The following is a 14,749-nucleotide window of genomic DNA, read 5'->3' as shown; positions in this document are numbered from 1 at the left end:
TGACTGTGTGGTCTGTTAACCTAGCATTGCTTCAGCTAGAATCCTATCACAGTTGATCAAGTTGTGAGTTTCTTTGGATTTAGATACACCTATCGAACAGGTTTAGATTTTTCCAAGTTTGCTCAGGTATTCTGTCTTGAATTATTACCATCATCAACACAGCAGCTTTTATTGAGTGTTTACTGCATACCAGGCATCAGGCAACATACTTGAACCCAAAACTGCGTGAAGGTCTGTGTTCTTAGCCACCCCTCCCCACTGCCTTTCAACATGGCTAATTCCATCCTTTATAGGATGGAATTTAGGAGTTTTCCTAGGTTAGATTTTCCAAGTTTTGCTTTTGGAGAGCGTATCAAACTCTAGGCTCCTGGTCGCTGGTTACAACTGGTTTTTGGATTTCTGATGACACTGGCAGTGATAAGACAAGTAATGGTTTAGCCACGTGAGGTCTACCAAGTCAAGTGGCATAAAGAGAAACATGAAAAAGTACCACGCGGTGGGGATGTCCAACTCTTGGCAGAGTTCAGTCCAACTGGACTGGGAGGGGTTTTTGACTATCCTGAGGATCTGTTTCGAGGAACAATTCTTGTCCTGATGCTGAGACAGCTGGATCTTAGGTGAGTCATTTACTTCTCTTGGGCCTCAATTTCCCCTTTTGGAAAATGAGGGGATTAAACCAAATTGCTGGTTCTCAAAACTTTGATGTGCTAGAGTCCTAGGCTCCACCCTGGTAGACTCAAATTCAGTAGGCTTGGGTGGGGCCTGGCAGCCTCCCTGGGGATAATCTAATCCCCATTAATCTGAGAAATGTCCACCTAGACTGTGACTGACATTTGATTTTAAAGCTAATGTCTCAGGAAATGTGAAGTGTCTTTTGAGGAGGAGGAAGATCCATTCAAGGCACCCACACAGGAAGAGACAAGTGAAGTTCAGAGAGTCGTGTGTGTGTGTGGTTAGTTGTTGTGTCTGATTCTTTGCGATCCTTTGGACTGTAGCCCATCAGGCTCTTCTGTCCACGGGAATACTGGAGTGGGTTGCCATTTCCTTCTCCAGGGAATCTTCCTGACCCAGGGATTGAACCCTCATCTTCAGTGTTTGCAGGCTGATTCTTTACTCATTGAGCCATCAGTAACTCTGCGTAACAGACATCTGAGATTGGTGCTTGCTAAAATTCTGAGATTCAACCAAGAAGGTCTTCTAGAAGGTTCCCCAAGGCTCACAGATTGACAGGAAACCACAACAGGGGTAAAATGCAAACATAACACACCCTATCAGACTTGAGGGCAGTTCCGTATGTAGTACAATAACTCGTATCATGGAAAAGCTTATAAGTCATTTGTTTTAAATCTGTGTGTATCACTGCTATGTTAGGACCTACTGTATAGCACAGGGAACTCTGCTCAATATTCTGTAATAATCTTAAATGGGAAAAGAATTTGAAAAAGAACAGATACATGTGTATACATAACTGAATTACTTTACTATACATCTGAAACTAACACAACATTGCTAATCAACTGAACGCCAATATAAAGTAAAAATCAGAAAAAAAATGTGTGTATATGTATGTGTATTTTTTAATTTTGGGAGTATGGAGAATTCTGGAGGAAAAGGAGGTGCAGATTCAAACAAGGTTGCTTTTTATATCTACATCTCCTTTTATAAGAACACTGATCTCTGAGTAGATTCTCTTGAGTCTTTTTGATTACAAATCCACAGTGATGAAATCCCTAAGACAAATCTTCAATTTCCATAACATTTACTACATTGTGCTACAACTTGAGGCTAGGTTTTTTTTTTTTTCACAAGAAAAAATATTTGTAGGAGTTGATTGAGTCCAAGATTGTAAATATAGATTTCATTGGTAAAGTGATCAACTCTTATATTGACTTCAGGAATTAGATATAAGATTCAAAAGCATGAAAAGCACAAGGGCAATAGTAAGTGCTCAACAAATGTTGGCTTTATTATTATTCAGCATTAGGTGATCAAGGGATTGACTTTCACTAATTTGCTCTTGAGCTATAAACTGCTATTGACCCAGGGAGAGTTTCTAAGAAAACAAAGTTCTTGACATTCCAGGGATTATAAGGGAAATATAACTTCATCACTGACTCAATGGACATGAATCTGAGCAAACTTTGGGAGACAGTGAAGGACAGGGAAGCCTTGCATGCTGCAGTCCATGGGGTTGTAAAGAGTTGGACACGACCTAGGGAGTGCATGACAACAACAAAAATAACCTCCCTTTATCACACTTGAATCCAAAGAGCTTTATCCCACACTGCTATGTGGGATCCTTCAGGTGCTTTTATTTTTTTTTATTTGGCCTCTCCATGTGGAATCTTAGTTCCCTGACCAGGGATCGAATCCTCACACCCCCAAAGTGGAAGCATGGAGTCTTAACTACTGAACTGCCAGGGAAGTCCCTTTCAGGTTACTTTAGATGATGCTCTTAAATAATGTTCTTTAAAATACTTTATATTTAAGCATAAACATAATTGTGTTTATGCTTAAATAAATATGTGCTGAAATATATTTTTATGACAGGCAATGGTTTTGCATGTATGCTGATATAAAATTTTCTTGTAAAATAAATTATTCAAGTGGAATAAATAAGTTGATTCAAAGAAAGCTGTTAAGTAATCATAGTACAGGCAGTACCCGGAAATGATAAAAATTGTGGCAGTGGAATGCAAATGATCAAGTCTTGAGAAGTGTTGTGTGATGAACTGAATCTGCCTGTTCCCTGTTTTGCTACATATGAAAATATTGACCCTCATTTTATAGAGTTTGCATATGTTACACAGTTATAAAATTTTCATTCTGGACAACACTGTGAGATCATCACACAACAACCCTCCTTGCTTCAGATAGGTGGATTCTGAGGTCTAGAGATGCTGTGCCTTGATTAAGTGCAGTACACTGCAGAGGAACTGGGGTTTGATCCTGTTAGAGAAAACGTTCGTACTTTCTGGTGGTCTAGACCTCAAGAGTAGAAGAGGGATAGTCCTTTACCCCCACTTCATCAACAGAGACACTGGAAGAGAGAAATTGTGTTCTGTGGCAGGACCTCAAGGGGCATCAGTGTTGAAATATTCCAAGGTCTTTTGGTACACCTGAAACTAACATGATACTGTCAATCAACTATACTTCAATTTAAAAAAAAAAGGAAAATAAGAACAACAAAAATACATCATCCTATCAAGATGAAGATGCCCAAATGCCTAAAACAGTGTTATCATATGCATTCACTTCCTTTTTTTCTCGCTTTTCTTTTTTTGTAGATTTCTCTTCTCTTTGCTTTAGATTATTCATCGAAACCAGTGTGACTTCTCAATCACAACTGTCCACAGAAGTATTGCTAATCATTTGAGATGACTCAGGAAAAAAACAAAAAAACCCATAATCCATCTAGACTCAACTGTCTTAAGAAATCCATAGGATCATATGTCTATTCAGTTATTTAGGAAGAAAAAAAGAGAAATATTTAGAGATCTTTTATTTGGAAGAGGATTACATTTATTCTCTTTGACTCCATGGAAAGACAAGTTTTAGCTCAATGAGAGGAAATACTTTTAGTTAATTCAAGAAGTGAGTTGTCCTAAGAGAGGATGGACTCCCCTCCCTACACCCTCCCTCCCCTCCCCACTCCCCCCCCTCTGCCCCCACCACCAAGACTAGAGGTGTTCATTTTAGGTGACAATCCTAGAGGACTTGTGTAAGGGAATGGTCTTATCTAAGGGGCTGATGGGTGGGTGAGGTGGCTGACCCAAGGTCTTTGCCACTTCTGAAGGTCAAGTCTGAGGTGGCCTTCCTTGCCTTTCAAATGGCTCATATAGGGAGGTGGCCATGATCTGCAGTCACTGTCTCAGTTCTATGTAAAAAGCAATTAAATGATTTGGGAGCTTTCCCTCCCTATATGTCTTGAATACATGCAAAAAATTACATGTTTTTGTTGCTAAATGGGAAAACATGTGAACACAAGCCAGCTAATTTAACTATCTGTTATTGTGTTGTATTTTAAAAATCAGGCTGTTAAATACTTGATAGTTTAGGACTTGCATCTTAATCTGGATTTTAATAATAGGCAGTAATTTTTAGAGAAGTGTCAGCCTGGAAAGTCCAAAGTTTTATTTCACACTCAGAAAACTGCTATTAAGAGCTTATAATTTGGACTATAAAATGCAGAATTATTACGTTAGACCAGGTGAAATGGTCATCTTGTAGATTAAAAACTTAACATTGGTAATTTCATATGGTTTAACCAGTCCATCCTAAAGGAAATCAGTCCTGAATATTCATTGGAAGGACTGATGCTGAAGCTGAAACTCCAATCTTTGGCGACCTGATGTGAAGAACTGACTCATTTGAAAAGACCCTGATGCTGGGAATGACTGAAGGCAGGAGGAGAAGGGGACGACAGAGGATGAGATGGTTGATCACCAACTCAATGGACATGAGTTTGAGCAAGCTCCAGGAGTTGGTGATGGACAGGGAAGCCTGGCGTACTGCAGTCTATGGGGCTGCACAAAGTCGGACATGACTGACAGACTGAACTGAATATTAAGATGTTTATAAACAGTTTTATGATTACTAAGACCTGTATATATTTTTGACTATACTCAGAATTTCCCCTGCTGTGTTGATCAAAGAAACAACATTGTAAGCCAGATGATAATCCGGCATGATTTCTTCTAAAAAGGCTCAAGAGTTCCTTTCAGCTTGTTACACAGTGGGTTTTTTTTTTTTGTAAAGACACTGAGCCCTCTAATGTGCAAATCAGTAAGAAGGTAATTGTTCCAGCAAGTTTTGCCCAGCAATGAGAAGCAACAGGATGAAACTCCTGCCCTTGTTGAAGCCAGGCAGGGAGACTGTGTGTGGTAGTGCTTTGGGGTAGAAGGGAGTGATTGCTGAAGTGAGCATTTAACACAGTATAATCCCAGCATCATTGCCTGTTCACACGAGAAGCCACAGCTTCAATTTAATGGCAGGCAATAGGAATTTCACACTGTCAGCACCAATTGTTCAAAACCTAAACTAGTCTCTAAAAGGGAAGGATCAAAACTAAAAATTTGGAGGGATTTAAGCTCCAGTGTGCAGTGTCACTTCAGTTGTGTCCGACTCTGTGCGACCCCATAGACGGCAGCCCACCAGGCTCTGCCGTCCCTGGGATTCTCCAGGCAAGAACCAGATTCTCTTTCAAATATAGTGAATCAAGTATCTTATCTTTTCCATAGGATGTTTCTATGTTAAAACGAGCTTCCCTCCAGTTACTTTCCTGTAAGCTCTGCTTTACAGAGTATGTCATTTTCATGTACTGCAGGAGAGCTACTTAAAAGGTCATGCTTGTTGATGAATGGGGAGATATGACATTTGAAACTCCTATAAGAAAACTGGGAGACCGTTGGGGATTCCCCTCTGCCATTTGTTGTTAAAAATGAATAAAAATGTAAGCCCTCAAACTTTATGTGCATTTTAAAAATAATGGCTGTGGGACTTCCTTGGTTGTCCAGAGGCTCAATACAAGGGGCTCAGGTTTGATCCCTAGTCAGGGAACTAGATCCCACCTGCTGCAACTGAAGATCCTGCATCCTACAATTAAGAACCAGTGCAGCCAAAAAAAAAAAAAAAAAAAAAAAAAAAATCATGTCTATGTGGAGAAGGGGACTGAAAGTAGTTCAGTCTATTGTATGTTGAAAGAGGCTCCGAGTTTCGGTGACATGCCCAATGCCTACTGGGAATGGAAGACAAGGACCTTGCCCATATGCCACCTTCTTAAATAAACTAGGAAAACAACTCAAACATCAGTGTTTTCTGCATGATCACTCTGACAGGAAGGAATTTTAATTTGATTTTCCTGCCCTGTGGTTAAAAGCTGCCAGATCCCATCTTAGTTTCTACCTGTTGCTCTAGCATTGCATGGGCAGGCTCAGTCTAGATAGACTTGTTTTCCCTGTCATCTCCAGCTTAGCAAAGGAACCACTTCCATTTAAGAGACTTTAATACCAGAGCCATCTTGATCTAGCACTGTTTACCACCCACATTAACCACTCCTCTGCCCAGTTTTGACAATGTACTAAAAAAGGTACCAAGTTTGTCGGGGCTGAGCTGGTTGAAGTTCTTAGCCCTACAATAACCTACACCCAGAATACATTATTTAAAAAAAACTATTTTTGAAAATTTAGCTGTGCTGGGTCTTCACTGCAGTGCACAGGCTCTTCATTGCGGTGCTCAGGCTCTGGAGTGTGTGGGCTCAGTAGTTGTTGTGAGGGCTTGGTTGCCCCAGGGTATGTGGGACCTGTTTGCTGACCAGGGATTGAACTTGTGTCCCCTGCTTTGGAAGGTGGATTCTTAACCGCTGGACCACCACCACAAGTCCCTGATAAATTAGTTTTTGACTCAGAAAGAAACAGGAGAAAGATTTCATGTGTTTTAAAGAAAAAACAGGTACCAAGGGGGTGTTCCCAGCTTTGTTTCCTTTCCTCCTCACTCTCAGGAGGCTGGACAAAGTCCTAGTCACTGTGGGCTGTGAGCTCAGTCGCAGTGAATTCACTATAAATCAAGTCTTGTCCATATAGACAAGCTATCTACATGTAAGTAAAGGGTTTACCTTTATTTGGACATTTTTTTTTTTTCAGTGTAAAACTTTTTTCTCATATGTGAATGTAGAAATTTACTACCCTTGGGGTTGAAAACCATGTGACATGACTACAATATAAGGAAACGAATTTTCTCAAGTGTCTTGTACAAATGAACTTACAGTAGTTTACGTACTTTGGTGAAACAGGACCTTATCTGGATAAGCAAATTCATTAAGAGCTGTGAAAGGCCACTCCATATTGTCACCACATTATGATAACAAAATTACAAGCTTTCCTTGCATATTTAGTGCATTAAAAACACTGAGACTCTTTTTTCCATTTTTTTATTACATTTGGACCTTTAAGAAACATATACCATCAGTTATACCACTATTCAGTAAAAATCTATTCTAGTTTTTATAACGCATGTGTGTCACAAACTATCTTGCTTCTAGTCTCTAAGACTTTACTAAGAGTTTATCAAAAAGGTTGGCTCTGACCTATGGGATCCTGAGCCTTGAGGTTTTAAATGTTTTGATTATTGTAAAACAATTTCCAGTGGATGAACCTTAATTCCCAGCTGTTTTCTTTCTAGAATGGGCTAATCACTTTGAAGTTACATATTCCATTACAAGAATATTTACTTCCTTCAGTTTTGTGATCTATTCTGTCTTTGGAAAACTCAGGGAAAAAAAGTATTTTTCCCCCTGTACAATAAAGATGAGTTCTCACCAGAACATATCCAATATTAATGATAACAAAAGGCAGTATAGATAAGTGTATATGTGCCATGTTCACTTTAATGACTATTCATAAGCCAGTAACTAACTATGGAGACTATTTCTGGATCAATACAATCCAAGTGTGGCTGAAGGTACACTCAACACATTAACACAACTCTTGGTATCTGACACTGATGAAAAATAAAAAAGGGTAGGTGAACAAACACATACTCATACATGATTACGTTCTCCAGAAGCTGTTCTTTGTGGAAGGAAACAAGAAAGCGGACCTTCAGGAAGCTATTGATGGGGACTGGGAAGGCTTAAAGCTATGGCTTTGGTAAGCACCCAAGTGAGCTGTAGGAAGGCATTTGTACAAGTAGATTCTGCAGCATCAAAGGATAATTCTCTAAAAGAGGTGGGCATTTTCTCAGTTAATCTAAATTCTGAGGCTCTCAGGAATTGAGGGCTAGAAACAAGATCCAAAGAACCATCTTTGCAACCGCTTATGAAGGGTGACTGTGCCATTCAGCTCGTGATGCTCAATGGTCCAAAAGCCTTTGGTGGTGTGATAGGGACAAGAACAATATTAATACACAAACCACATAACACCATGAAAACTCAAAAAACATTTTTTCATTTAAAAAAGTTATTTCGAACACATAAAACAAGGCAACATCTATTCTTTTTTCTCGTCTTCTGGCACGGGGTCTGGCGGCGGCTCCTCCACGGTTGCGCTGTTGCTTTCCGAGCCAGTGTTGCTGTCACTGGTCCCCTCCTCTGCCAGACTGTCCACCCCTTCCTGCCCACTCTCCTTGTCCTCAGGAGTGGACGTGCCTTCTTCACCATTCTGTTGGCTTTCTGTCGTATCTTCAAGGTGTGTCTCCTCTGTAATCACACATTTGTCACTGTTAGTTCCCAGACAAAACTTTACTCTTCCGTGTTGACAGTCCAGAGCCACAGCATCCAATGATAAGGCAGCCGCTCACTACATATGAATACACATACCAAGCCCCTGAGACGGGCTAGTGTGACCAAGGAACTTTCAGCATGTTTAAAACAAATTGGAATTTGGAAAAAAAATCTACATTTTAACTGTAAATTTTCAATCTAAATACAGATCAAGTATTTCTGCTGAAAATTTAGCTTCCAAATTTCAATGTGCTTTAAGTCTAAAGTGCACACTGGTGTTTGAAGAGTTATTAAAATTAATTTCATTTAAATTTCATTAAAAAGAGTCGGTAGCAGAACATTTCTAATTACACAGGGACATATTTCTTTGGACAATGCTGTGTGAAGTACTTGGATTTAATGAGTGAGAAAGCAGGTAAGGAAATGGTATAAGACTGATAAAGTATTTTGTTATAAGTCATGGTAGGCTGTTTTCCGTTTTTGCTCCAATGGTCTGAAATCATTTTCTTCAGTTTTTTTTTTTTTCCTTCAGCTAGGAGGATAAAAATTTGAGTAAAGACCTACGGTGGTGGTGTTTTAGTCGCTAAGTTGTGTCTGACTCTCTGTGACCCCATGTACTGCAGTCTGCCAGTCTCTTCTGTCCATAGGACTTCTCAGGCAAGAATACTGGAATGGGTTGCCATTTCCTTCTCCAGGGGATCTTCCTGACCCAGCAATCGAACCCAGGTCTCCTGCTTGGCAGGATTCTTTACCACTGAGCCACCTGGTAAGCCCAAAGACCTACGGGCACCCTCTCCTTCAGGCGTACTCTGTTCACAGATGACAGAACAGCGGCAGGGGACTGAGCAGTGTCCCAGCTGCCGAGGGAGTGAAGGAACCATGCTGTCATTCTCATGCTCTCGCTTTAACCACAAAACTTGTTCATGCTCCAAATGTGTTAAGATAAAAAACACATTCACACAAAACAGAAAAAGATTCAGATAATTAAACTTAAAATCTGACTATCTGAAATGTTAATCTGCTGAATTACATTCTGTAGAAATATCTGGTAAAGATCGCTAGCATATTCCACTTGGTGTTTTCCAGATGTCAAATCAGAAGCTGTCAGCAGAGCACCCAGGGTGACTATGGTCCCTCTCAGCCCTTGTAATGACAGTCCAGGGAGCTTTTGGTTGTGTTTACCATACTTTCAGCTCAGTTCTGTTTACTACACAGCGCACTGGGCAGGGTCAAAACAGCACGCAGGGGGATCCCAAGATTTCAACCAATAATTGATTTAATCAGTACTTCACGTAAGCTTTACACGTTATTGTTTGCCTTTAGGCGTGCTTTTAGTCAGGAAAATCAGTAGAAGTGGAAGTATGAATTTTTCTAGGATGGAATCAATAAACAGTTTCTGTAAAGACTAGATAGAAAATTTTCAGGTTTTGTGAGTCAGGCTGTCTCAGTTGCAACTACTCAACTATACTGCTGGAACCCCAAGGCAGCCACAGATAAGTGTAAACAAATGGTTCCAATAAAACTTTATTTATAAAAATAGGTGGCAGGCAGGATTTGGCCAACTCTGTTCTAGGACACCAAAGAGGACTGATCTTAGGGCAAGGACCACATGCTGTTTAAACAATTTTAGCAATAAAGGTTAAAATACTGAGTGCCAATACCATGTCAAATCCAGTAATGATGATTTTATGTACATCTGCTTCTTTATCCTTGGGAACTCAATTTCAAGAGGTGGGTGCTAGAATATTTACAAAGGAGGAAACTGAAATTAACTTACCTAGACTGAAGGTCACAGTGTTAGTAGCATGGGGTGAAACAGTACCCAGATCTGTGGGCCCTACAGGCCAGTACCCTTAACCATTAAACCACTACATTCAATACTTTATATCCCAAGTCAGGGAATGATATGACTCAATCTGGGCCAATACCCAAGACCTCAAACAGGCAACACATCACTGCTATTTTGTACCAATACCAACACTTTAAGTGAATCTATTATAAGAGATTACGATTTGGGAAGTAAGAATGCATATGTCATATGGAGAGTAATTCAAGAGGCAAGATTAACAGAGTGACCTCCAGAAAGCACTGAGAAAGGAAAGTCAGCACACTGGAGAAGGAAATGGCAACCCACTCCAGTGTTCTTGCCTGGAGAATCCCAGGACGGGGGAGCCTGGTGGGCTGCCGTCTATAGGGTCGCACAGAGTCGGACACGACTGAAGCGACTTAACAGCAGCAGCAGCAGTAAAAGCCCTCAACATTTACTCTGCAGCCGACTGGCAGGCTACCTGTCTCCATTGGCATGCTCTCGTCCTCCTTCTTGTCTTCGGTCTTGCTCGCTGCTGGCTCCTCCTCAGGGACGATACTGCTCTGGCTGCGCTCGGCTTGCTCTGCTGCCTCTTTTTCCCTTTCCTCCTGCCTTTTTCGAGCCTGCTCCTCAGCTTGTGCAATTTCAGCGGCAATTTTTTCCATATCCACTTCTACTTTCAAACCACACAACTAGTAGAAAACAAAACACTCTCTTAGTCATGTTCTTTTCTTACAATCTCTGAATCAGAGAACTTATTTCACAAGTGGGTTTTCTTGGCTAAGAACTATATTCATATATACGGCAGGAAAAAAACCAAGCTCCTGTGTCTACAGGAAGGTTGCCCTAGCAGCCATGTAGTACCCAGTGTTACGAATAGTTGGTGAAGCAACGCTGAAAGCACTGGCTTATACTCAAAGCTTCTATTTTATATTTCAGGCTGCCAAACACTATGTTTACTTGTCTTCATGTGAAGTGCGAACTGTGAGCTACAGCTAATGAAGACATTTGATGAATAAGTTGCAATGAAAATAATTCACAAGTGTATGAGAGTTTAAAATATCATAGGGTTCTAGAGTCTCAGGCCTAGTTCACTGAACGTGTATACTATACAATGTTTCAAACCTATTGCAACGTTGCCAGAATATGGAAATTATTTTATAAAGTAAAGATCTTACCAGCTACAGCAAAGTTAATCCTGTTTCAAAGTGAATGACACTACATAAAAACACTATTTTGGAAAAAAGAATGAGAAAAAAAAGTAACAGACACAGTGATACAAGTATAGTTAACGCATTAAATCAATACCCTTTTAAGCTCATTGTTAAATGAGTCTGTGCTTTCCAGGAATTTCCTCTTCTTTTCTTGGTGTCGCTCCTCTATTTGAAGAAGTTCAGCTTCTAATTTTCGCTGTAAAAGATAAGATCAGGTTTTGTTATTTACTATTAAATTATCTTCTCTAAAGCTAATGTCAAACACAGAAAATATGTCTCTTTTTTTTAATGGTCCACACTTTTTCACAGTGTGATAAGTGTTTTGCTTTTTTAATTTAACTTTTTATATAATGTGCTAAAATTTAAAAAATGTAAAAAGGCAGCACAGAGAGAATGACTCATTAACAAGAGTAAATTAGACAATACTGTCAGCTCTCAGCAATGTTTTGGGAAGAAAAATATTTAGTATGCTAGTAAAAGTTGATAGGATGTCTCAAAATTCTTAACAAATACACTTTCTGTCAAAAGGTTCCCTGTTACAGTTTTAATGACAAACTTATTAAATCTCTGGGAAGGGTCTACTCCCTCCAGCCTCTTCCCTGAATCAGGAACAGGTTAGATTGGACATAAATATTTAACAGGCACACTCATGCATGGTATACAATCAGGGTACCGGGCACCTATGGCACAGGCCCATCTTACTGGAACAAATGTTTTCTGTCTTTACCTGATGAACCATTAAGGACTGGACCTGTCGTTTAAGAACCTGCATTCTAGCTGTTGTGACAACTGACCGAACATCTGGCACCACACTCTCGCTAAGGATTTCACTGATGAGGCGGTGGTTTCTCTGGAAACGGGCGGTGGCTGTATGCTTCATTGAAAAGCCATCATCATAATCTGGAATAAACAACATGATCTGGAAATCAGGCCGCCAATTACCATAATCAGGAGAGTGTAACAATGTTAACACTTAGTTACCATGGAGCCAAGGTCCTCACTGGTCTAATAAGTGGGTTTAAAGGGCATCAAAGGAGCACCAGGGCAGTCACTTGATAAAAACCATACAGAGGATACAATGTGTTCACCCGCCAAGATGCTGGTTTTTCTCACAAAATCTTTTAAGCGAGGATGTGCATCTGCTCTTTGGCTGGAACACAAATGAGATGTAACTAAGTGTCTCTGGCACGTGACAGCAGTACAGATCTTGCCAAATATCTCACTCGGACAGTAGCTCAAAGCTCTTACAACTGCGGACGCGCAGGAGCTTTCTGCTGTCCTTGTCACTACAGCACTTCCAAGTAAGGACAATGCCCCCTGCAGAAAAGACATTCCCTCTAGTAGGAGCAGTTTCCCAGGTGGGCATATATATTTTATCCGATTAAAATAACACCAAGGCCTTAAAAAATGTTTAGTTCTAAATTTCACTTTGAATTTTTATCAATTTATACATGTGTACATTTGTTATCAGTGTATAAAGGTATCACACATTATTTCTATTCACTCAAGTTTATATACATATAGTATAGGTCTAGTTTACAAGCTTATTTTTAGTAGCTATTACCTTTGCTCTTATACTATTACACTTTGCCTAAGTGGGTCTTAGGAAGCACCACTACGAACAAAGCTAGTGGAGGTGATGGCATTCCAGTTGAGCTATTTCAAATCCTGAAAGATGATGCTGTGAAAGTGCTGCACTCAATATGCCAGCAAATTTGGAAAACTCAGCAGTCGCCACAGGACTGGAAAAGGTCAGTTTTCATTCCAATCCCAAAGAAAGGCAATGCCAAAGAATGCTCAAACTACCGCACAATTGCACTCATCTCACACGCTAGTAAACTAATGCCCCAAATTCTCCAAGCCAGGCTTCAGCAATACGTGAACTGTGAACTTCCAGATGTTCAAGCTGGTTTTAGAAAAGGCAGAGGAACCAGAGATCAAATTGCCAACATCTGTTGGATCATCAAAAAAGCAAGAGAGTTCCAGAAAAACATCTATTTCTGCTTTATGGCTATGCCAAAGCCTTTGACTGTGTGGATCACAACAAACTGTGGAAAATTCTTAAAGACATGGGAATACCAGACCACCTGACCTGCCTCCTGAGAAATCTGTATGCAGGTCAGGAAGCAACAGTAAGAACTGGACATGGAACAACAAACTGGTTCCAAATAGGAAAAGGAGTATGTCAAGGCTGTATATTGTCACCCTGCTTATTTAACTTATATGCAGAGTACATCATGAGAAATGCTGGGCTAGATGAAGCACAAGCTGGAATCAAGATTGCCAGGAGAAATATCAATAACCTCAGATATGCAGATGACACAACCCTTATGGCAGAAAGCAAAGAAGAACTAAGAAGCCTCTTGATGAAAGTGAAAGAGGAGAGTGAAAAAGTTGGCTTAAAGCTCAACATTCAGAAAATGAAGATCATGGCATCTGGTCCCATCACTTCATGGGAAATAGATGGGGAAACACTGGAAACAGTGTCAGACTTTATTTTTTGGGGCTCCAAAATCACTGCAGATGGTGATTGCAGCCATGAAATTAAAGACACTTACTCCTTGGAAGAAAAGTTATGACCAATCTAGACAGCATATTCGGAGAAGGCAATGGCACCCCACTCCAGTACTCTTGCCTGGAAAATCCCATGGACGGAGAAGCCTGGTAGGCTGCAGTCCATGGGGTCGCTAAGAGTCAGACACAACTGAGTGACTTCACTTTCACTTTTCACTTTCATGCATTGGAGAAGGAAATGGCAACCGACTCCAGTGTTCTTGCCTGGAGAATCCTAGGGAAGGGGGAGCCTGCTGGGCTGCCATCCATGGGGTCACACAGAGTCGGACACGACTGAAGTGACTTAGCAGCAGCAGCAGCAGACAGCACATTAAAAAGCAAAGATGTTACTTTGCCAACAAAGGTCTGTCTAGTCAAGGCTATGGTTTTTCCAGTAGTCATGTATGGATGTGAGAGTTGGACTATAAAGAAAGCTGAGCAATGAAGAACTGATGCTTTTGAACTGTGGTGTTGGAGAAGACTCTTGAGAGTCTCTTGGACTCTCTTTGATCTCTCAAGGAGATCAAACCAGTCCATCCTAAAGGAAATCAGTCCTGAATATTCATTGGAAGGACTGATGTTGAAGCTGAAACTCCAATACTTTGGCCACCTGATGCAAAGAACTGACTCACTGGAAAAGACCCTGATGCTGGGCAAGATTGAAGGTGGGAGGAGAAGGGGACGACAGAAGATGAGATGGTTGGATGGGATCACCTACTCAATGGACATGAGTTTGAGTAAACTCCAGGATTTAGTGATGGACAGGGAGGCCTGGCATGCTGCAGTCCATGGGGTCACAAAGAGTTGGACACAACTGAGTGACTGAACTGAACCTTTGCTCTTATCACTACCAGTTTTTGACATATCTGCTAACAACATGTGCTATTATTTGTTAATATTTTTATTTAAATCAACTAACTTTTAAAATTACTGGAACAAAAGCTACCATTAAAAAAT

The 14,749-nt window shown here is 40.4% G+C and overlaps 1 protein-coding gene and 1 long non-coding RNA gene across 2 annotated transcripts in view; one reads left to right on the top strand and one right to left on the bottom strand.

Annotated features, from left to right (window-relative positions):
• The first annotated feature begins 99 nt into the window (after nt 1–99).
• The window catches only part of LOC123332602, a 21,832-nt gene continuing 7,182 nt past the window's right edge, over nt 100–14,749 (top strand). The window contains exon 1 of the long non-coding RNA XR_006549461.2: nt 100–617. This is a non-coding gene — a long non-coding RNA (uncharacterized LOC123332602). The remainder of the gene's footprint in view (nt 618–14,749) is intronic.
• The window catches only part of SMARCE1 (SWI/SNF related, matrix associated, actin dependent regulator of chromatin, subfamily e, member 1), a 22,359-nt gene continuing 15,532 nt past the window's right edge, over nt 7,923–14,749 (bottom strand). The window contains exons 8-11 of the mRNA XM_006068632.3: nt 11,967–12,139; nt 11,334–11,435; nt 10,507–10,717; nt 7,923–8,194 (exon numbers count right to left, since the gene is read on the bottom strand). Coding sequence (XP_006068694.1) covers nt 7,986–8,194; nt 10,507–10,717; nt 11,334–11,435; nt 11,967–12,139 — 695 coding nt within the window. The 3' untranslated portion in view covers nt 7,923–7,985. The remainder of the gene's footprint in view (nt 8,195–10,506; nt 10,718–11,333; nt 11,436–11,966; nt 12,140–14,749) is intronic.

Source organism: Bubalus bubalis, chromosome 3, assembly GCF_019923935.1.
Source record: "Bubalus bubalis isolate 160015118507 breed Murrah chromosome 3, NDDB_SH_1, whole genome shotgun sequence".
NCBI classification, from domain to species: Eukaryota; Metazoa; Chordata; class Mammalia; order Artiodactyla; family Bovidae; genus Bubalus; species Bubalus bubalis.
Note: the sequence above shows the minus strand (reverse complement) of the source record. Positions and strands in the feature narration are given on the sequence as shown.